Genomic DNA, 22635 nt, shown 5'->3' on the forward strand with positions numbered 1-22635 from the left:
TATATACATGTGAGACAGTGTTTAAAACTGTCTGAAAGGTCCTCAGATGGTAAAACAGGCATTTTTATAGTTAAAAAATGGTAGAAATGCTTGTTTTCCCATAACATCTAAAATGCATTGTATTCTTGAGTCCCTGAGTCTGTGTGGTTCCACCACCTCGTGTGTTTAAAAGACTGTGAAAGCAGCTGAAGATTTTCTCCTTTTTTTTTGGGAGGGGGGGTCATCTTTAGAAAGATAAGCACTTGGACGGATGGGGAACAGCTGGGAGAAAGGGGGAATTTGCCCCAATCTGGTGCTGGCCAGACGATGGCCAGAGCCTGGAGCCCATTCAGGACCGGCCAGCTTTGCATTAAACAGTGTTGCTTCCGCATGACTTGGTGCCAATAGCATAGAGGGTTCTGGGAGAGGGCCCCCTCACGGCCCCTTGCGGCCCTGACCCGCCTTCACCCCGAGCAGCCACCCACACTGGGAGCCCAAAGCTCCTGATTAGCGCCCTACCTGACTCTCAGAGGAACTGCCATCATCCCCGAGGAGCTCGTTCCGCACCTCATCACTGTAGGCAATACGTGACCTTTTCTGCAATGGGGGGGAGAGAAAGAGATAGAGAGAAAGAGAAAGGAGGAAGACCAAGGGGAGGAAAAGAGGAAGAAGAAGCGGGGAAGGAGGGAAAAAAAGAAAGAAAAACAAGCTTTAGTTCAGTTGCCTTGAAAAATAACATACATTTCTGAAGCACGAGGGCCCCCTAATGGATCGACAGATGAAACAAATGCTTATACCTGCCGAGTGCTAGAGCTATGCTTATGATGCACTGAGTGCGCTAGAGCGCGTGTGCGCTTATGGGTCCGTGTAGCCATTCCGGTTCGAGTGAATCCGAACCACGGAAATAATGGAAAAAGCCCCCCTTCCACTTAAATAAATAAAAAGTGAAGAATGGTGAAGCGTCGGAGGAGGCGAAGGCAGGGAGTGTATTAGAAAAGTATCAGTTGTCAGAAGGAAATCTGTTCTGGGGGCTGTCACTGCTGTCAGCCCTGTACTCTGGCAGGCCCTGTGATAATGCACAGCCGAGGAGCTAGACAGAGAATAATTCATCAACCAGGTTGACGCGATTGGCGTGCCATCAGATTTTGGGCGCTCTCTGCTGGTCTCGTCCGCTACACCGGTGGAGAAAGGAGAACGCCATGTCCAAAAAACCAACCAAACAAGAAAAGAAACCAGGCACACCCATACACACACACACACACACACACACACACTCACACACACTCACACACACACACACACACACACACTTCAGAGTGTGCCACCTTCAATTCTGAAAGAGCACAAGCTGTGTATGGTGTGTTTACAAACACAGCCAACCTCTTCAAATACCCTCCAAACTAAACACACAGTGGCGGTAAGAAATAAATAGTGTTTACTAAGCCCTCTTTCCCTTGCTCTGTTCACCACTCCGGCGTGCTGCCACTCTCCAGGTGGACAAACTGAAGAAAGGTGCACACTGAGGCACCCGTTTACAGAGAAAAGAGAAAAGATACAGCCAAAAAATAATAAAAAAAACAGCCAGAATGATTATTTTACGACACAAAACTACAACATTTCTTTCTATATTCCTTATTGTACATAATATACACACAGGGCACCTGAGCATATAGTTTAAAACCATTTATCACAGCAGTAATATGTTCATGCATGTACAACATTAAATAACATTAGAATAAAAACAAAAAATTATATTGTAAAAAGCAACAATAATCTTTTGCTGAGATGTTGTGAGCTGGTTTAAAGAATGCAGATTCGGTTGAAGACTTTACCTAGGACCCCCAGTCATCGCACAGATCTGCTCAAATCCAACACCAGCACACCTGATTTAATTTAATGAAGCACTGATTAGCAAGATATTGGGTGATATATACAAATAATACTGGGGTGTCACAAGGAGTGGTTTGCAAATAGTAAAGTGAACACTGACATACATAAAATCACCATAATTGTATTAATATTATTTGTACTTATTGTAATATTTGTGTTTTTTTTAGTGCATGAATGTTTACTACCCAATTGAATAATATTCTCCTATGATTTTCTCAATATGCACATATTCGTTATTCACTTTTCAATGTTTAAATAACTGCTAACATATTTTAAAATCCTAATCAATAAAAACAAACATAGAAAACAATTTTAGAGGCAAACTCAAATCATATCTACATTTGTGTGGCTATATCTATTAATTTCACCCCAAGCCTTTTACTTTACTGAAGAAAAATATTGCCTTAAGGCCAACAATAAAGGCATAAGCAGTGTCTATATAGTGGGAGACATTAGAAAAATGACGCTGAAAAAAAGATGAGATTCAGCTGAGACTTTACTGTTAACCAGATGAAATGAATAAGAAATATATGTATTTGTCACATCATTATGAAGCAATAGAGGTGTGTTCTTTTTCTTGATCAGTAATTGTTAATCATCTATCCTAAGGAGAGACACACACCAAAGCCACACTGACACACCAGGAAAAAAAAAAAAACAAAGTGTGTCTTCCGCTAGAGGAAAAGAAAAACACCCACATGTTCCATTTTAGCTGAGTTTCATCTTAAAGAACGGCGGAGTAACTTTGGGGAATGCAGGCTCGCTGGTAATTGAAACTTGAAGCCTTGGAGAGGACTTCATTTGAATACATACACTGACATCTTCTTCAAACCCGCCGTGCTATTTTGTTTCATTCTGCTTTTTCTAAATAGCTGTTTGTTGTAGCTGAGAGCATCAACCACTTTGGCAATGTAACCTTTGAGTGGTGCGCTCACAAAAAGAATGGCAAATGCAGCTTTAAGTCATGGAGGGGGAAAGCCAGTGACTGAAACAAAGAGCGATGTCTCTCCCAACCCGTTTACACCATTTCAAAACTCCCCCTGCAGTAAAACAAGCCTTGTGCTGATTACTCCCCCTCTTCATCTAACACTACAGCAAGGCAGCTAGGCAATATTGACTGCTTAACCCTTGGAAATACTTTGATTAGTGCTCTACACTAGACCAACTTAAACAGCATTAGAATATTTTTTTTCCTGACTTGCACATCTTTTAGTTCAGACGGAGCACCATTATTAGGTGCTTTAGTGTCTGTGGATGATGGGACATTTTATATTTAATAATGGGCAGGAATGACCTAAAATCACTGCAGGTTCAGATTTTGTGAAAGACATTACTAAAAAAAGACCAATAATAAGCGAAGCTCTTAGTAAAAATCAATTGATTTAAACTTCCTTATGTTACTTATAGCATGGTAAAGCTGGGACCACTCAAATTAAAAAAACTGTACAAAAACAACATGAAACCAAGTGAAGAGGCTTTGTAATCTAAAAAGAATGAGCACTTTCACAGATACCTTATTGCTAGAGAAAAGAAAGGATTTTTCTTTTTTTTAATCTGTTTGAAAGGTCTTTCTTTTGTCATTTTTTTTAATCTTGGGTGAGAATTTGCTTCTATTCCCGGAAGCACAAGAAGAAGTACAAAGATCCATCTTAAGTTTATGCAAAGTGGTCTGTCTGCCTTTTATAACAGACACATCTCGTCAAACCAGAGACGAAGGTTCTTGTGTCCTGTCAAAAAAACACACGTTACTCTCTGTTGACATGAAATTCAAGGCACAAGAACCTGCTCAAGCCATCAAACTGATTATGCATGCAAACATTTTTTATTGGATATGCAAATGATTCCATATTGTCTGCACATCTAAAAGATGAAAAAATATATAAATAAAAAAAATGTCTATGATGAATAAATTATATGTGAGTATAAATATGGGACTAATTTTTAAAATAAATGAAATTATACTAATAAAATCTTTTTTTTTTTATTTTACCCCAAATTTAAAACAATAAACATATATACAATTATTTATACATATTAAACACACTATATATATATATATATATATATATATATATATATATATATATATATATATATATATACATACATACACATACACACACTCACTCTCAGATGAAAAAAAAATTAACATAAGATTCACTTAAGGATTGAGAGTGAAATTTATAGCACCTCACCTTTCAGGATAAAGTATGAACATTTCTAAGCAAAAAACAAATAAACTTAAAATAAAAACAAAAAAATACTCAAAGTTAGTTTCCTCCAATGGTATGAATAATTAAAAATCATATTCACTGCAAATCAACCCAATTTTCTTCTTTTCTCACCCTCTCTTTACACTGACAGCAAAAAGCCACACAAGGACGCGCAAATAATAATGGCACCTCGTCGTCTGCAAAAGTAAACAGTTCATTAGACTGGCTGTTAAAGGCGTAAAAATACCCACGGGCAGAGTTTAATGAGAGGCCCTGAAGTGACTCTGCGAACGCTTTCCCTCCACTTCTCTGCTCTTTATTTTTTTACCCCGCGCACACGGCTGGTGGCAAACCGTGAAGAGTAATTAATGATATTTAATTTACAAAGTGTGTTTCATTAAGTATTTCTCACCAGTGGGAAATGTCTGGCCAGTTCTGATTTTGACTTAATGGACTTTTGTCAAACGCAATGTGTCTGCCTCAAATTGCCATTTAACCTATTCCTTCTCCCACTAATAATCTCCTGAAAATGTTTAAGAGGAATTAGCACTTCAAGTGTGGAAAAAAAAGAAAATAAACACTCTCCATGCACCTATGACTGGTATCAAAAATAATCACTGTGAACGACACTCATTTCCACTCCTCGCTTCTCTCAGAATTAAATGAGAGTTGATATGATAAGGTTTTAAAACTCAAAATGAACTTTGTTTTGGGTAGTATTCTCTATAATGTGTAACATCTGGTGCATGGTTGCTTCAGAGTCAGTGCTAGTGGCATAAGAAGGGATGAGCTGGGGCAAAGTGCTGTGGTGGTTAAAGAAAGCAAAGACCTTTTCGAGCAGGCTGCACTATCACAACAGAGTCTTAAATAATGCATCTCATCCTAGCAGGGGGCTAACATTCTCCACAAGCAAAAAGAACAGCGTGTAAGCGCACACTCACACACACACACACGCTCACACGCTCACACACACACACACACACACACACACACACACACACACACACACACACACACAGACAAACAAATGTTTTCCTCCAATATCTTTTATACCAAGTGCAAACATATTGAAGGATGTTGCTCAATTAAATGTATTTTTTTTTCTCTGTTTGATAAAATATCAGATAAAGGGACCAAACAGCAATTATCGCAGGAGGGTCTTTTTGGGCGTTCTTTTTGTCTTTGCTATCTCCGAACCCATTCAATCTATCATCAGAGAGAATGTGTGGGTATGTGAGATAGACAGCCAAAAACCTGTGTTTACGTGTAGACATGACATTTGTGTTAGTCACTTAATAAAATTACAGGAACAGCGAAGAACAGAGGCATCAGATAGCAGCATGGGGCCTCTCATTAGCACACAGGTTAGTGGTTTGTGGCTTTAATGCGTAAAAGCATTGTGTTTCACAACGACACAAAACTGAAATTCTTACAAAGACTGAAAAGCAAAGCACACACTGGATAGTAAATTAACACAACAGATACACTGGGCTGCAAATGTAACAAAGTGCACTCAAACGACAGATTAAATACATTCAAACGACAAATTAAACACACATTATTACATAATAACTCTTTTGTAGATCTGAATTAAAAGCAGAAGTTGTATGAATGAACTTTTAATACACACATACATGTATGTATATACATACATACATACATACATGTCTATTATTAGGATTATATACATATATATATATATATATATATATATATATATATATATATATATATATATATATATAAATACATATACATACACACAGATATGTATATACATATGTATAGTTACACATACATACATATATACACACATACTTCTATATACGTATGTATATATACACATATGTAACTAAAATGTACAAATTAATTTGTATGCATATATATATATATATATATATATATATATATATATATATATATATATATATATATATACATACACACGCACACACACAAACACATATACATATAACAAACAAAACACAAATAATAAGTAATAAATAACAGATTAACGAGTCAAGCAAAATATTTAATACAATTATACACAAATCCAGCCTATAAGGAATATGCGAACCTGTTTTATATAAATATTAGTTCTATGTAGATTTGATTTTTCTGTTAAATGTTGTTTTTACTGTTTATAAACCAAGAGCAGTCAATGAGCCTAATGACCCTGCTCCCATCGTGAGAGGGCGAGTGAAACAGGCAGAAAAACGATCGCGACTGAACTCCCAACAAAAGAACAAATTCAACCATCTGTGATTGAAGAAGCAGCATATACTTTTTGAAGGCCGGGGAGTCGCTGTGAATGGTTATTTCTTTAAGGCATAAGAGCCGATTAAACTCGATATTAAAATATGGAAGCATTTCTAATGAAAAATCAAAGGCCGTTTTCTCTCTCTCCCCCTTTCTCTCGATGCCGTTCTCTCCTGCACATTAATGCTGGGCCGGGAGAGGGGCCGGTGCGGGCGCTGGCAGATCAGACCCCAGCTAGGCAGCGGTGCAGAAATCAATAGAGAAGAGCCGGTGGGGAGGGAGCCTGCCAGAGCAGGCAGGGCCAGGCCTGCTCCCATCACAGCACCTCTCCTCTGGCGTGCAGTGGGGAATAAAACGGGCCTCCCTGGGTCAGCGCCAGAGAAAAGGTGAGATTAGAGGAAATGGAGGAGGGATTTCTGAGGCACAGGATACCTGGCGAGCGAGGGACCAATCGCCCATTAGCCTGTGGCTACCTACATATGGTTCACTGAACCTTCCACAGAAAAGCACTTTTTTCTCTACGTCTCCCCCATGCCTTTCTCTCAACATCTCTCTCTATTTCTCTTTTGGAAACAATAAAAAAAAAAAAAAAGAACTCACTTTTAACTCTTTCTTAGCTTTGGCAATGGCTCCTCTACTGACCTTGATTCATGTTACATTCACTGTTTGATGTCTATTCCAAGTGTTTCATCTAAGAATACATATTGCTAGTCATAGAGATATCTGCCCTTATTATTGTGTGCAAATGTCTGGGTACGTATGGATACGCTAAATAGCGTATTACTGAGGCTTTCTCTAGTCTAGCCATTGTCTAGGCTGAATAGGCAGGTCATTAGCATACGAATGCTAAACAGGCATAGTGGCTTAACTACATCATTAATGCTATATATTCATGCATACTGCTCTACTTCCTATTGTGCAGGAGATTCAAATGAGATTTAGGCAAAGGCCTTGTACAGAAAACTGAACTTAACTTCATCCACACTTCACAGCATGACTCTTTCTGAAGGTTAAAAACAAGCAAGACAGTTGCACCCTAAGGGGGTATGCAGACTTTCTCCCTGTGTAGGACATATGAGGAACTCATTTGGAAGGGATCGAATGCATGCTTTCATCACCCTCTTATAAACTGCTTCAAAAAGTGGATTTACCTGCTACTTCAAATGAATGTCTGGCACATTGAAAATCATAAAAGGCTAATAAATGCTATGAAATGTATCATAGCATTATTACGAGCTTTCTCTTAAATTAAGAGAGGTCAGAGACAACTGAAATGATGCAAATCTAACTGGGATGGGGAGAAAAAAAACTGTTGTAGGCTAATGTAATTAAATCAATAGCAACCAGCTCAGAGCCAAAAGTCAAAGGGTTTTCACTACAGAACCGACAAATGCTCTTTCTGTGAGGACAAAAATAAATAAATAAAAACAAAACAAAAAAAAGAAACTGAAGGCAGATTCTGAAGAATCAGACACTGCACATGCTAAGTTCACCAAGATAGAAGACAGAAAAAGCCTGCATTGAGGAATGAACGACCTTGCTGGCTGGTCTTCCTGTCAATGTCTGTCTTTTTTTTTCCCTCTCCCTAAGGTGGCCAACCCTTTTGCTGAAAAACAAACAAATATTTGCTGTGTGTTGTAGCATATGATTTTGATCAAGACCATAGTACATTTCCACCACAGGCTTTAAAACCAGCAGATTTCCAGCCAAAACGGTCTCAGAGACAGGCAAAAGAACTCTCTCATCCTTCTACATGCCCCTCATTAGAGACACTTAAGTCAGAGGAAAATAAACGCCCCTCGAGTGGGGAAACTTTGAAATAATTTGCAGATTTCAACTACCCTGTAAATATATTGCACTAAAAGGGGAAAGAGCCAGTTGATGTCAAAGCAGCCGGGGATGTCTAGGTTTTCTTGCTCTCGTCGGGATGTGCTTTTTTTTTTTAAAAAAAAAAGAAAAAAAAAGAGGAGCCAAAAAAAATAACCAATGATTCATAATGCATTTCATAAATACTTCATGATTTTTCATAGTTAAGCCAGTATGGCAAATCACATTTTTTTGTCACGTTTTTTTGTCCCAGATGTCAATTTATCACTTTCTAGCGGTGTCACATGTCACTTCCAGTTTCTGCGGTTGGTAGGAATAGGCCAAGAGAGGAGACAGCTCCGTTCCGTCTGATTCTCCTGCCTCCTGTCTCCCTCACTCTCACACATACACACGCAAGCACACACACAGCCCTATGTGCACACACCACTGTCCTAAACAATGAAGCCTGCCCTGCAGATCAGTGATCAGTGTCACAGAGAAACTCTACACAGAAACTCTACATAATGTAGATAAACGGAAAATTATTCATCTAGTCACATACAGTGGTTATATGTACTGTAAATATTTCAGTCTGTCAAAAATATTGCGTTACAAACACTGCTTTGACTGCTTAATATATGTTAACAAAAACTGAGTAATTATTATTATGGATGGAATTTAACAAATCTGTGTTTTGTTAAATGGCTGTGTCTGTTGTCAATATGTCATCAGGGAGAAGTCAGGATATTTATTTGTATTTCTTATTAAAATGTTAAAATGTTAACTCACTGCCAAGATATAGTTTGCAGTTGTTCATATATATATATATATATATATATATATATATATATATATATATATATATATATATATATATATATATATAAAATTTTGTCTAATGTGTTAAATCACTACAAAGAAATCTGCAGAAAAATGCAATATTTATACTTGTCCCTGTACTGGATGTGTTAAACCTTCATACATCATTAGAAGAAATGCAAATAAACATAAATACAACAAGATTTTCCTATTTTCAAAAAGTTGTTTAGAAGTTATGAGCTAGTATGAAGAACAAAGTTTGGTTCAAGATGTCTCTATGACATTCCCTGCAATTGTATGGGCATAAATTCCATCATCAGCACATCTAATGTAAAATAATGAAGCACTGATTAACTGTAGGAGTTATTGGATGATCACTACAATTAGTACTGGGCTACCATAAGGAGAGGTTTGGCAGTGATTAAACAAACACACTGACAAACATAAAATGACTACTTATTATATTGATGTCATTTGAATTTATTAAATATGAGTGTTTTTCTGAGCAAATAAACACTTCCTGCCCTGACAACTAGCTTTACATCTCGTTTCACCAGAGACTTTGGCACAGTTTTATATACATACACTTCAGTACAGAACGATAACTTAGCCTGCAAATCAACACAAAACATGTCCTCACACACATCTGACATACATCTGATGTGTATATATATATATATATATATATATATACACACATATATACACACACACACACACACACACATATTGCATATGGATACACTCATCTTCAGAATAAAATGTATATATTTGAAAATGCCATAACATTGTATTTCAAAAGGATGCTGGCTCGCTGGCTCAGAGGAAGCTTCCCCTTCTTATTAAAGTGCAACATCTCCTCATTTCCAGCCATGGAGGCTTGATTTTCTCCTCCGAGTGACACAGTCCTTCACCTCATCATCCTCCCATCACTGCGATTACACCATGCGCCACAGAGCTGATCTCGCAAAGCCACACAATCCCATCTCTGGCTATCAAAACACAGCTTTCCTCCACCAATCCACAAGATCCTCAGGCTAAAACAACTCCCCAATAAAAGACACATTCAAAAGATTGATTCATTCTTCTCTTAAAACGCTTCCCCCTCTGCGAAAGAACCATCAATTCCAGGGATTTCCATAATAAATGCACAAGGTTTGTAATCGGAGAGTGTTATTGGATTTTAGCAGGATAGACAGCTTGTTAAACTCCAGAGGACAATTAGACTTAAATCTGTGTTGCCTCCTTAGTGGTGTAAACAGTGCCAGAACAATCCTCATTTTTCAGGATCCATGTTTGGTTCTAATCTAAGACGATTAAACGAGTCCAACATCCAGCTCATATATGTATGTCGTGCCTCTGCTTTGTAGAAGTTGCTGTAATAGATGACTTGAGCTGCATAACAAGGAATCTTAGAGACAAGTTTTGGGTTTTGATTTTCGGAGCCTCAAAAGCCTCAGTTCGCAAAAACATGCTGAGCATATAACTAAATATAGTGCTCTAAAAATTGCTGCAAGTCTTAAAATCAGAAGCACGTTATCATCAGTAACAATGATTAAAAGTGAACAACTTTTTATGAGAAGCAAAAACTTCTGTCAGAACTTGGGATTTCATCAAGTTAATTACAAAACCTATGTTCAGCTGCTTTTTCAATAAGTCCCAAGAGGAACTGGAACTTTTAAAAAGTTCTAGTGAATCCTCTTCAGTCCTTGAGCACCAACCATTACCAAAACATTAGAAAATTAGGCTCCATGAATAACAATGAGGTTACTTTGTCCATAGCAGAACAAAAGGAAACTCATGAAGCACTTATAAAATGTATCCTGTTATTAAGCATTATTTGAGGATCATAAAACACAGAAAACGTTTTAAATCTAATAGATTTCGCTCCATATATGCTGTGCTTTCTATAAAACTAGGTTTAAGGTGCAAAATGGTGAAATGGTGATGGTAGGTACCATTCAAAAGTTTGGAATTACTGTGTTCAATAATAAATAAACAATTTTGTTGCAGATACACATTAAATGATTCTATTATAATGTTATTACAACTTTATAGGTGTCAACTAATTTGTAGGAATCTGTGAACAGTGAAGATATACTACATGGGTCCAAAATGACGAGCAAAGCTATAGATGACCCATAACCATTGACAAGTTTGTATAACACTGAGAATGAAGTTAAAATAAATGTAGAATGTAATAACGTGCCAAATATAATAACATTTAGAACTCCTTGTATTTGAAACGTGGTGATCTCCAGCAGATAACTCATCAAAAAATCACTATAAAAAATAGTTTTCCCTAGATACTTAATATTAAAATATCTTAAAATATCTTCTGGTGTCTAGCTTACAGTATTTCATTCTCATTATATGAGTCCTTGCTGAATGAAATAACAGCATTTGTTATGCATTAGTCTATTATTGGTATGACAAGTGATTCCAAACTTTTGAAATGTAGTGTATATTTAGATTTTTTTTTTTTTAAATATATTCACTTCATGTGGACAATAAATTGATATTACACCCAATGATACTACTACTAAATTTGACATTTTACTGTTACAGAATATGATCATCTGAGACTGCTTCCTTTTGTTGTTGTATCTTGAAGATAAAATAGATTTTATTCACTTTATTCTGATAAACTTAATACAATACAAAAATATCAGGTATAAATCCCCACAGACAGTCATTCTGTGTACAAAAATGAACGATTACATCAAGTAAGAGCTGTCAATTTCTTTTGAGAGCGATAACTACAAGGATTTCTGGCTCTTGACATTGAAATAGCCACACATTTTTAAAGAAGCTATTTTGTCCCAAAAAATATACATATATATTGTAAGTATCAAAAGTACCAATACAATTTTACTAAAGAAAAACAAAATTGGTTTGACAAGGGCATGCAAATTAGCCTTCTTTTTGAAGCATCATACTCAATGCTTTTTCATTCAGACTTATGAATATTGGTTTAGTTTAACATTTCCATATTTTCACTTGAAGGTCATTTGTAAATGGGCAACACTAACATTATATAAATGCACAGAAAAATGAATTTTTAATTTAGCCAGCTCGACATAATGTGAATAAACTGTGTACAATGTTTCAAGGATGGCTGATTCAATAAATGTGTTTGGAAAGGCATCAATAATCTCCCGTGGCAAAAACTGAAAGTCTGCAAGACTGGAGGTGTTTATCGGTTAAAAGGGGGCAATGGAAGCACATGGCTATGCACCCACAATCCATAAGAGCACACAGATCTTCTTATAAAATCTGGTGGCTGAACACAGTTATCTCTCTTGTGTATGTCACTGTAATTACCAGTGCATTATTCATTCTAAATAAAGAGTAGGAAAATGCATATTCCTCTGTACACACTGCACTGTGTGTTTACATGATGGATTGATGTATTAACAGGATCACTGTTAATACAGTTTCATTACCATCTACATGCCAGACGCAATGTAACAGTTAGTACTTCAACAGCATTTTTATGTAAATACTACCTAATTAAACAGTGAAACTACTCATTATATCTCAATCCTCTTAATCCCTGGCAGTGTAATGCCAAAAGGTTATATCATCGAGTAGAAAATCATTTCAAACTCTTTCACTCTTAACGCGTGTGATGAGCCCATTCCCATATAGGAGCTCACTGTAATGACAGACAACAGCTACAGTTAGATGTCTGGCCAGAGATAACACCTGAGAATGCTGGGGGGGCAAAGCTTAAAAGTTTAGAGGTCTTTTAAAGAGCAGGGGCTTGAGAACACAATGAGAACCACTGAACGCAAACATTCACCTGTTCACCAACAGCTCTGTCTGTAAGCTTTGTTCTTCCCTTCAAGCAAGCACACACACACCTTGGTCCTCGGGATATGCGGGCCATTTTTTGGCTCTAATTTTGCCTTTCTCAAAGTGAGGAGGTCAAAGAGAATCAGCGCTGTGCTGATAGAGCGGCAGGTCTAGCTGCATCCAGGAGAGACTCTTCTGATCAGAAAATGCCTATAAGCATCAACACTGACGCGCAACTTTGAGAGATGCATGGAGCAATGTCGCCATCTACTGGTGATGGGAAATAAAAAACACCACAGGGAACCATTGTGGACAGTGGCATGTATGTGGACATAATACAGTGAAAATTTATAGAGCTCATTTTAATCTGATCGATTAGATGTGGATGCCCATCCATTTCATGAAAATGCTGAAGGTATGGTGCAGCCTCTTCTGGTGAGAAGGTTACTCTAGATCAGCTACAAAAAAGGAATGCTTTTAGATACATACTTATATGACCTACATTTACAGATGTCCTGCCACAAAATCTTTGCATTAACCTTTGAAGTGTTTATTTACTGATATTTGCCATCATCCTTGATGGTCGATCGTCTACAATTCATCAATACTTAATAACTGTTAATAATTTTATGTTTAAGCTCAGAATCTACCTGCACACCCTCGTCACACTGGCAGACTAGTACACGTGAATGACACTGTGGCCATACAAGGGATCTCAGAGGTGGAGAAACTTTGTCAGTTCCTTTGAAGATATGCTGTGTGTTTACCCAATTGGCTTCATTAAATTATGCCTCTATTACGGTGCTCTTCTGCCAGATCAAAGGCATTGCTAAGAGGCATGTCATTCTGGTTCCTGAACCCAATGACATGTAGTGTGGCCAATCAAAGACAAATCAGCTTTGGCTTTTTTTTCCCTGTGTGTTTTTGTCTCACCAAAACTCTCTTCTTTCTGCTAATATATGGCCTCCACAGGGGCTTCTGGCTTTCAGACCCTCTGCCCCCATTATCAAAATGAAGCCATCATGAAGCAAACATACCTTCGGGATGTGCCTCTGATATATGTCTCTCTTTTCTCCCCAAAAAAATGGCAGAGTTGTTGGGTCAGCCAGTCCCCGTCTGCTGCCGAACAGGAGGCCGAATCTGGTGAGTACGATGGCAGGAAGACTTCAAACTGCGGGTGAACGACTGGATGTGAGCGGGGGGTAAAGGGGGAGAAGCTCCAGGGAGGCCAGAAGAGGGGAAGGCCAGGACAGGGCCTTGATTTCCCGTGGAAGCACAACAAAGACTCCTCTTTTTTTCGGAAAAAAAGAAGTGATGGCCTTTTTCATGACACCTCTTAGAAGTGTGCGCGTGTGCTCACACTGCGTGGCAGAGAGGATAAGCCATCCACGCTAAAGCATTTGGCACTTCTGAGAACCCAGCTGAATCTCTCAGCTTTAGGACAAGTTGGTAGGCCTTGCTACCAACAGAAGCTTCAGGGGGATCTGTCTTTCAAAATGTACAGAAACTTAAACTCTGAAGGAACAAAAGCCGACTTAAATCAGGCCAATTATTATGTCATTCTAAAACCTGAAACAGAGCACGACGTTTGACAAACTGCTGCTGTCATAAATCGGAAAAAAAAGAGCTAAATAAACTATTGTACACAAAAATGAATCACTTTAAAGGAGAGATTTTAAAGGACATCACAGTCTGTTTCTTGGATTATATGTAATACAGTGTTATGCAAAAGACCCCTCGTCAAATTACATGTTTTGCTAATATTCTAAGTGAAAATAAGTTAACACATCCTGTACAATGAGAGAACAACGTAATTTCTCTGCAAATGTCAGCGCACAATTATTATATATTTGCTTAGTTTAGCATTTTATATATTTTATTATGGTCCACATATATAGTATCCAAAGTATTCTCTTTAAGCTACAAACTTCTTAATCAAGCAGATATATTTACATTTAAGTTAAAAGGGCACATCACATATCCGCATTACATTGCAAATATTTGAAGGTTTAAAAGGAAGACAATAATCAACATGTAAGCTTAGCTTGCAGGGAGGGAAAGAAAAAAAGGAATGAATGCTGAAGGAATGCAAAAGATGAATGTGGTGCAAAACCCCTGCACAGCAGGTGTTAATTGCATGATAATTAACCAGGCAACAGTCAAGCAGGAGAAGCTAAAGATTAATCATCAGCCAATTAAATGCCCATGGTGAGGAATGCGAGGCCTCTCTGAGAAGAGAGATCTCCACTGTGATCTAAGCCATCAGCCTCAGCAGCGCAGCATCAGATCATTGGCAAAAGATCCTTTTCTTAAATCTTCTCATTTATTTCACGCCTTTTGGAATCTTTGTTGACGCCGCTGCCATCTGGTAATTGATATCAAGCGCACCTTGAATTAGATACAGGTGCTGAGTTTGAAAGCGGGATTTAGATGAAGAAGGAAAAGTGGTTCGTGCTGAGACTTAATGTGGGATTTTGAATTTCAGAGAGAGGAGATTAATTTCTCACATTTCCACAGATGGCACAACGGTCTTTAAAACAAAAAAAAAAACACAATATGGCATTCAAAGGCATTAAAAGTAACCTGGATATTTAAAGAGAATTCAAAGTAATAGGTTTTATGGTTTTACATTTTGCAGGAAGAATTGCAGACAAGGTCTTGCATCAAGAACGCTGGACAAGAGTGCTTCTCTTTTGCAGTACACAAACTACTGCACTTTAATAAGGCTCAGAGAAACAGGCTGAGCACCTCAAAGAAAAAAGATATAGTTCTGAACATGACCAACAGTAAATAACCACGAAGCAACACAGTGATGTAAAACAAGCAAAAAAAGTGGCTTCAGAGGGCAAGCCCTTCATTAAGGTTTGATGTGTGTGGGGTGGGTTTTAGACGGGCAGGTAAGATTTATGAATAACTAAACAAGGACATCGAGAAGGAGCATAGGCCCAGGCTCCTCGGGACCAGCAAAGCTTTAAAAACAAACTCAGAATTAACCTCAGTGGACATGCTACTGACCTTCAAAGATTTTATGTGTTTTTGGAAAGTGAGGAATACATTTTTTTTTAGAGAGGGGGGGTTATGTGTCTGAGTGTTTGTGTACACAAAGTGAAACCTGTATGTAGTGTAGGAGTAGAGGAGAGTTTTACTCACAAAGTCCTTCTCCAGCTTCTCCATCTCCTGTTTGTAGCTCTTCAAGCGGCTGTTGTACATTCCTCTGCTCTGGACAGGAATCTCTCGAACCTCCAGGTCCATCTGCTCCAACTAGGCACATTAATCAGATTTGTTTCTTTTAACTGGTCAATCAACCACCTACTTCATTTACTAGTGCCTTATTTAGTCTTCCTCCAGCTTTGCTTTTTGTGTGCGATTTCTAATTTGACACGGACGCACATCATAGCTGTCTGTGAGTACTGCCACCACAGGCCTTAATGAAGCAGCATCTTCTAAATTTCTCCATGAAACCACCTTTTAAATACTGTCATTGAACCATTTCACTTTTCTTCACAAACAAGCCCTACTGGCAGATAATGAAGAGTCCACTGAAGATGTTATGCGAAAAGACAAGATAAGAATTTCTGGGAAGACAATTGCGATCCTACCAACAAATTCTTCCTGAAACATGCAAAGTTTATCAGTTCATTATTTCTGATTGTTGGAGAAAGTTCTCGAAACGGTGGAAAGCCGAGTCCTACTGCAGATGTGGTGACATTAGGAGGTGCTGCTTCATTAAAGCCTCTGGTGTGGCTTCTCACTGACAGCTACGACATGCGTCCGTGTCACATGAGAAAGCAAAACACGCAAAGGGCCCAGCTGATTTACAATGTCCAATCAACATGACATGACGGAACAAGCACAGGAGCAATTTACATGTACTGCACATCCTTGCTTTCGGCACCTGACACGGCGCCTTCCTCCAGCAGTGGCGTGAAATGTGTCATGCGGTGTCAGTTAAAAGCGCATTATGAGGATGTGATCACACTGTTAGCACGGAGCAGCCTTCAGCCACATGAAGAGTGTCTCGTGTCACCACCGACATTACAGGTGTTGTTTATGCAGGGGGAATTTTTTTTTCCAAATTCATTATTTAGAAAATGTGGAGAGTGGAAATTACTGATCAAAGACCTACCAACTCTCTGACTTCTTCAAGCTGTTTGTCGACATTTAGAACCAGCTGCGTCTTCTCCTCTGAAAGGGAAGAAGCAGAAAACATATTGATCAGTTGATGGAAGAGCTGCGCTTTATGACAAGAGCCCTACTCCCCCGCACCAAAGGGGAAAAAATAAATAAATAAACGCACACACAAGCCTGCATTTGAAGATATATTTACGCATTCACATCGCAGAGAGATCCGCATTTGATGTCTCCTATTTCTCCACGTGTAAACGTCTTTGTTAGTTTGTGGAGGAGCACAGAGACAGCTCATGCCAACTCAAAGAGGAGGGAGATGTCAGTTCCACCAAACTCTACTTGTGTGCCACCCACTCAGAATGAGTAAAATGAGGTTGTTCTGGTTTTCACCCACTGCCTCTGGTGAGATTCAGGCCAAAGATGTTCAAGTACAATAAATGTGATCTCCACAGATATACTTTAAGTCATTGATATTCATTTAACTTAAAATCCATAACCATACATAGTAATGTGTTTTTCAGTGAATGCAGAAGCCGAGCTGAAAGTAAACAAACATGAACTTAATGTTAAAGTGATGCACAATGATTTCAGCAATTTATTGGTACCGGTAGATAATTTAAAAAAGGCCATTATTTGATAATATATTTATTGCAGAACATTTAGGCGATGCTGGGCTACCATTCTAAGATGTCAACAGTTTATTCATTTAATTGCATAATGCTACATTTCTGTAATGCTAATCCATGCTATCTAGGCCAATTTCTGAATTTTACACATTTATGTATCAACACTGGCAGACACACACACAGACACAGACATACACACACACTATCTAAGCTGCTTATCCTCCTGGGCTGCGGGGGTGCTGTAGCCTGTCCTAGTGCTCACTGAGTGGAAGGCAGGAAACATGCTGGACAGGCATTGGCCTAACAAGAGTGCAACACCTGGTTGACCACCAAAACTATCACTATCGAATAAACAGCACTTATTTTTGGGAGAAAATCAAACTCCACTCTTGCTGCAGATCTGAAAAAATCCACAGGTGTTTCTGTCCATCCTTCCACTGTGAAAACACTCAACACTATCTGAAAGGATGTATAGCTGACATGAAGCCCTTACTAAGAAAAAGCAATTCACTAAAACAAAGACATTTTGCACATCAAACAAAGAAGCTGCTGGTGTTCTTAGAACAATGGACTGACCACCTCAGAGCCTAGACCTCAAAACCAGTGTTTAGGATTACTTGGCCTGTGAGAAGAGAAAATTCATGATGACTTTTAAGATTGAACTTTGGAGGTGTGGAAAAACATCTTTGCAGATTTCTTTGAAAACTGAAAGCAAGAGTGGAAGTTGTTATAAAGGCAAAAGGTGGATAAACTATATACTGGAAAAAGCTGTATTTAGCTGCTGATGCTTTTGTATAGTTAAATATACAGTACTGTTCAAAAATTGAAGGCACATGAGAAAATTATCTGGGCAGCAAGCGTTTATTTGCATGGAAAAATATTTATGTCAATGTGTTCATTTAACCATTTACAAACCTCACCTCATGGCAGCCCAGTATTAACTGTAGTCATCACCCAATACCTGGTTTGCTTAATCAGTACTTTACATTTAATCAAATGTGCTTGTGATGGAATTCCACAAATGTATGTAATGGCTGGCGGTATTTAAGAGAAACGTGGAATAAAATATTGTTCTTCAAACAAGCTCAGTTTTTTTTTACTGTATTTATGTTTATTTGTATTTATGCTAATAATATGCAGCGTATTTACTGGCAAAAACACCAAGAGTAATGGTTTTAAGATATTAATGTGTAAGAATTTAAAGCAAATTTAGGTTTAAACTTTTGCACAGTACTGTATCAGTTCTGCTTTTTTCTGAGACTGAAAACTGAATGCCTTGGCCTAAATGTCCACTTTGACTCACAATTAAATAAATGTAGTACCTATATATTGGCTCACAATTGCCACATCAGTGCATCCCTAATAATAAAAAATATAAAAATAATAGAGAAGAGCACTATTTGTCTAATCAAAGTTGGGTTTGTTAGTACACTTCCCTTCTTTTGGATATCAATAAATTCTTCCCCAACCTATGTATAACTCCTTACTACAATAAATGTGACTCTAACCACAAAACTACGGCTACTATCACCAATAATAATAATAATAATAATAGTAATAATAATAATAATAATAATAGCAGAAGAGTACTAATCAACACAAGAACACACATCTATACCTCCCACTGCCACAAAACACAAAGCACAAAGAAACCATTAACTAGTATCAAAGCAAGGTCTGTCACTACACATGAAGCAAAAACGAACCCTTCTTTTGCTGGACATCAATTCATTTTTTAAACCTGGGTATAACCTCACAGCCAACACAGTAAACAGCCAGAGGCTATTCTTTGTGAGGTAAGCAAACAAAGGCTGTTCTGTATAGGGCCAACATAGGGCAGGCTGAAATATGCATGGCTCTATTGCAAGTGTGCTGGGTGCTAGCAACAGGCCAGGAGGTCCATGGACAGACCACTGTAAGTCGTAAAGTTATATTTTTCTCACCAAGATATATCGTTGCATCTCTTGTCAATTTTTTATGGCATATGATTGACAGACATTTTTGTTCTGGGGTTACCGTTAAATAAAAAAAAATACACATCTAAGTTTAATGGAACAAGAGCTCACATTCGCCTCCAATTCTTATTTAAAGCTCTGAGTTTGTGCTGCACATAACAAAAAACAAAACCACACTACTGATTCTCATGTGAATGAATGAAGCTGCCTCGAACACAACTGGCCAAGGACAATTAATCTGTCCAGTCTCTTCCTTTATCAGTGTCTGTACATAATATGACATTGTGCACTGCAATAACAGCAACAAAAGAAGACCTTTGCTGATGCCATTGTCAGCAGACCATTCTGAGGCTTGCAAACAAATACGAGCACCTAGAGGGGAAAAGAGAAAAACTAGTTCTTTTGCGTACAATAGAGATTTAAATTCTTAGAGCAGAAGTCTTCTGGCAAAGCTGAAGAGGCCTGGCCATCACTGATGAGCATTCTCGGCTTACGGCTTTGTTCATACTCACTGGGCTTATTTACACATTTACCAGCTGGTGGTGGGCCGCGCTGGGTGCAAGCTGCCTTTTCTGCCAAGCTCTGAAGGAGCAATTCAGGCTTTAACAATTTAACATGTTGCACATTCTTATTCTCTTGAATGCACAAGAGAAATAATGAGAAACAAGGTAGAATACAAGCAAACGAAGGATGCACTGAGATGGAGCATCTCATAGCAATATTCTATAGCAAACCATGCAAATCAGACGTAAATTATCAGAATCAGGGCTGTTTTCTTGTGGTTAACAGGCAAGAATCTCAAGTAGATTTAATGATTAACGCACCCATCTGTTATGTCCATGTACAACAATAACAAGTTAGCAACACCATCTGAATATCATTCATCAAAATTGGGTTAGATCTAATTTTATGTAAGCTACACATACTGAACGAAGGGATTTTCAATAGGGATGGACAAATATTTTCCCTGTATATATCTGTTGATGCTCACAATTCTAACTAGAATCACTTAGATTAACATTACAGAGGAACATAACATTTATTTGCATAGGTTTAAAAATGCAGTAAAATGAATCAAAGACTGACATTTTAGCAGAGACACAACCAAACCCAAACATATTTACAAAAATTAAACATACTTATTATTTCGTTTTTGTGTATTGTGAACTGTTCTTTCAAAAACAGACATGTGTAATAAGGTATACTGTGATATTCAACACACAAGATATTGTCATGGACAATCTAAAATACCATCAATACAATTTAGTCAACAAGTTGCAGTTTCACCAGAGGCTTTTTAGACACACACAGTAGCACTGGTTTCACAGTCTCTTAATACGCTGTTATATTTAAATTCCATGCTTTGAAGCCCAGTAAAGGAGAATTCCATGGATTTTACAAAATCTCTGCATAATTAAATCGTTAAGATGTAAACAAAGTCATTCAGAGTGGACTGATGCAAAATGCTCAGTTCTGCACAAACTCAGAATCAGAACTGTTCACAGTGGTGGTGATAGGAACCAGACATCTGAAGAGTTTAATGCCTCTGAAAGCTCCTCACAAAAAGTTATTCCATGAAATGGTTATGAATACGCTGTCTGATTCCTGAGTCACTGCTTTACAATAGCTTTGAGTGTTTGGAATAAATTATTTACTGAATTATACCAAAACTTTAAAACAAAATGCTGTAATTCTCTTTTCAGACTGTCAAAAACAGCTTTCCAGAAACAAGAGAAGACTGTTATGCAATTACACCATAAGCTATCAGTGAACATTTTTTTCAAAAGACAAAAATCCCCAAAATTTATAACCACCAACATACCGCTATTAAAAATGACATTCACAACACTGCATGTCTGTACTTCTAATATCTTATAAACTTGTTCTGAGGTTATCGTAACAATATTTAAAAATTGTGACAAAAGGTTTTGTAATTGTTATAAAATTTTAATATCAACACATGACTTTTGCAAATAATCTAAGCACCCAGTAAATGACATATACTGTAGTTAACTGTCAGGGTATCTGTGATACCGTGCACAAAAGGGAATGAAAAAATAAAACCAAACTACTTGACAACAGAGACATCATTGTGTTATGACCCATCTATATCACTAAAATATCACTTATCATGATACTTAAAGCAGTATCATGATGCATCACTATCATGGTGAACCAGTATATATAATATCTCCCAGCATTAACTGCACCACGTAAAAATAAAATAAAGTTCAGCTGAATGTTTCTATGTCAAAATGTAAATACTTAGCTACAGTTGGTAACAGAAAATGTTACACATAAATACTTAAAGCTGAGAGGTTAAAAAGCTTTTTTAGATTTTCCATAATTTGGCACAAATAATAAAGCACTGCCATAGTTATAAATTAATAATCACTAAATAAATATCACTACTTAGTACTCTAATAAATCAAAGGATATTTAGCAGTGTGTGAAGCAAGTGTACACGCCAGTCCCTCACTAATCAGGCGTGCATTATGTGCTGACCATCTGATAGCACAATGAATTAATTAGGTCAGTTCCAGCTGAGTGGATATGTTTGTGGTTGTGCACAACATGCTTTACTTAACTCTTTGTTAACCATGAGGTAAGCATTTGTGTAAATGCACTATACCATTCCAATATGTGAGAGCTATGACATCACAGGTTCACACAGCCACATAAACCATAAATATCTAGACTAAAGATGTTTTTGCTGTTATTCTGTGACAGCATAACAAAATGTATTTTTTTATTTCTCATTCTCAATAGAGTTCTAGGAAATGGAAGCGCTGGCTGTAAATTAAAACACGAAAAAGGCTGAATGACAAAATGTTACTCAGACATTAATGTTTTAGAATCATTTAGTATTGTGTCTTTCAATGCAACTATTAAACAGATAATATCACCCTTGATGAAAAGCAGCACAAATTAAAACCAGCCTGAATTAAGAAATCTTAGTTAAGAAAGTCTTTAGAATTAAAAACTCACAGTTTATCTAAATAAACAATTATCTACATTCATATTGTCACACAATATAACATTTTTTTAATTGGCCATCTGCATATTGATACCATTATATTTCTGCATGGACAGTGCGCGCATCTACTTGTAATCTGATATGAAACATACATTTGATCCTACATTTAGGGAGAAATAAATGAA

General features: G+C 37.5%; 1 protein-coding gene across 2 annotated transcripts in view; it reads right to left on the bottom strand.

The window, feature by feature from the left end:
* vti1a (vesicle transport through interaction with t-SNAREs 1A) overlaps positions 1 to 22635 on the bottom strand; it is a 155246-nt gene that overhangs the window by 129887 nt on the left and 2724 nt on the right. For both annotated transcript variants that reach the window (XM_036572678.1, XM_036572679.1), the window contains exons 2-4: positions 16891 to 16949; positions 15915 to 16025; positions 499 to 576 (exon numbers count right to left, since the gene is read on the bottom strand). In XM_036572678.1, the coding sequence (XP_036428571.1) occupies positions 499 to 576; positions 15915 to 16025; positions 16891 to 16949 (248 nt within the window). The remainder of the gene's footprint in view (positions 1 to 498; positions 577 to 15914; positions 16026 to 16890; positions 16950 to 22635) is intronic.

This window comes from Colossoma macropomum, unplaced genomic scaffold, assembly GCF_904425465.1.
Source record: "Colossoma macropomum unplaced genomic scaffold, Colossoma_macropomum, whole genome shotgun sequence".
NCBI classification, from domain to species: domain Eukaryota; kingdom Metazoa; phylum Chordata; class Actinopteri; order Characiformes; family Serrasalmidae; genus Colossoma; species Colossoma macropomum.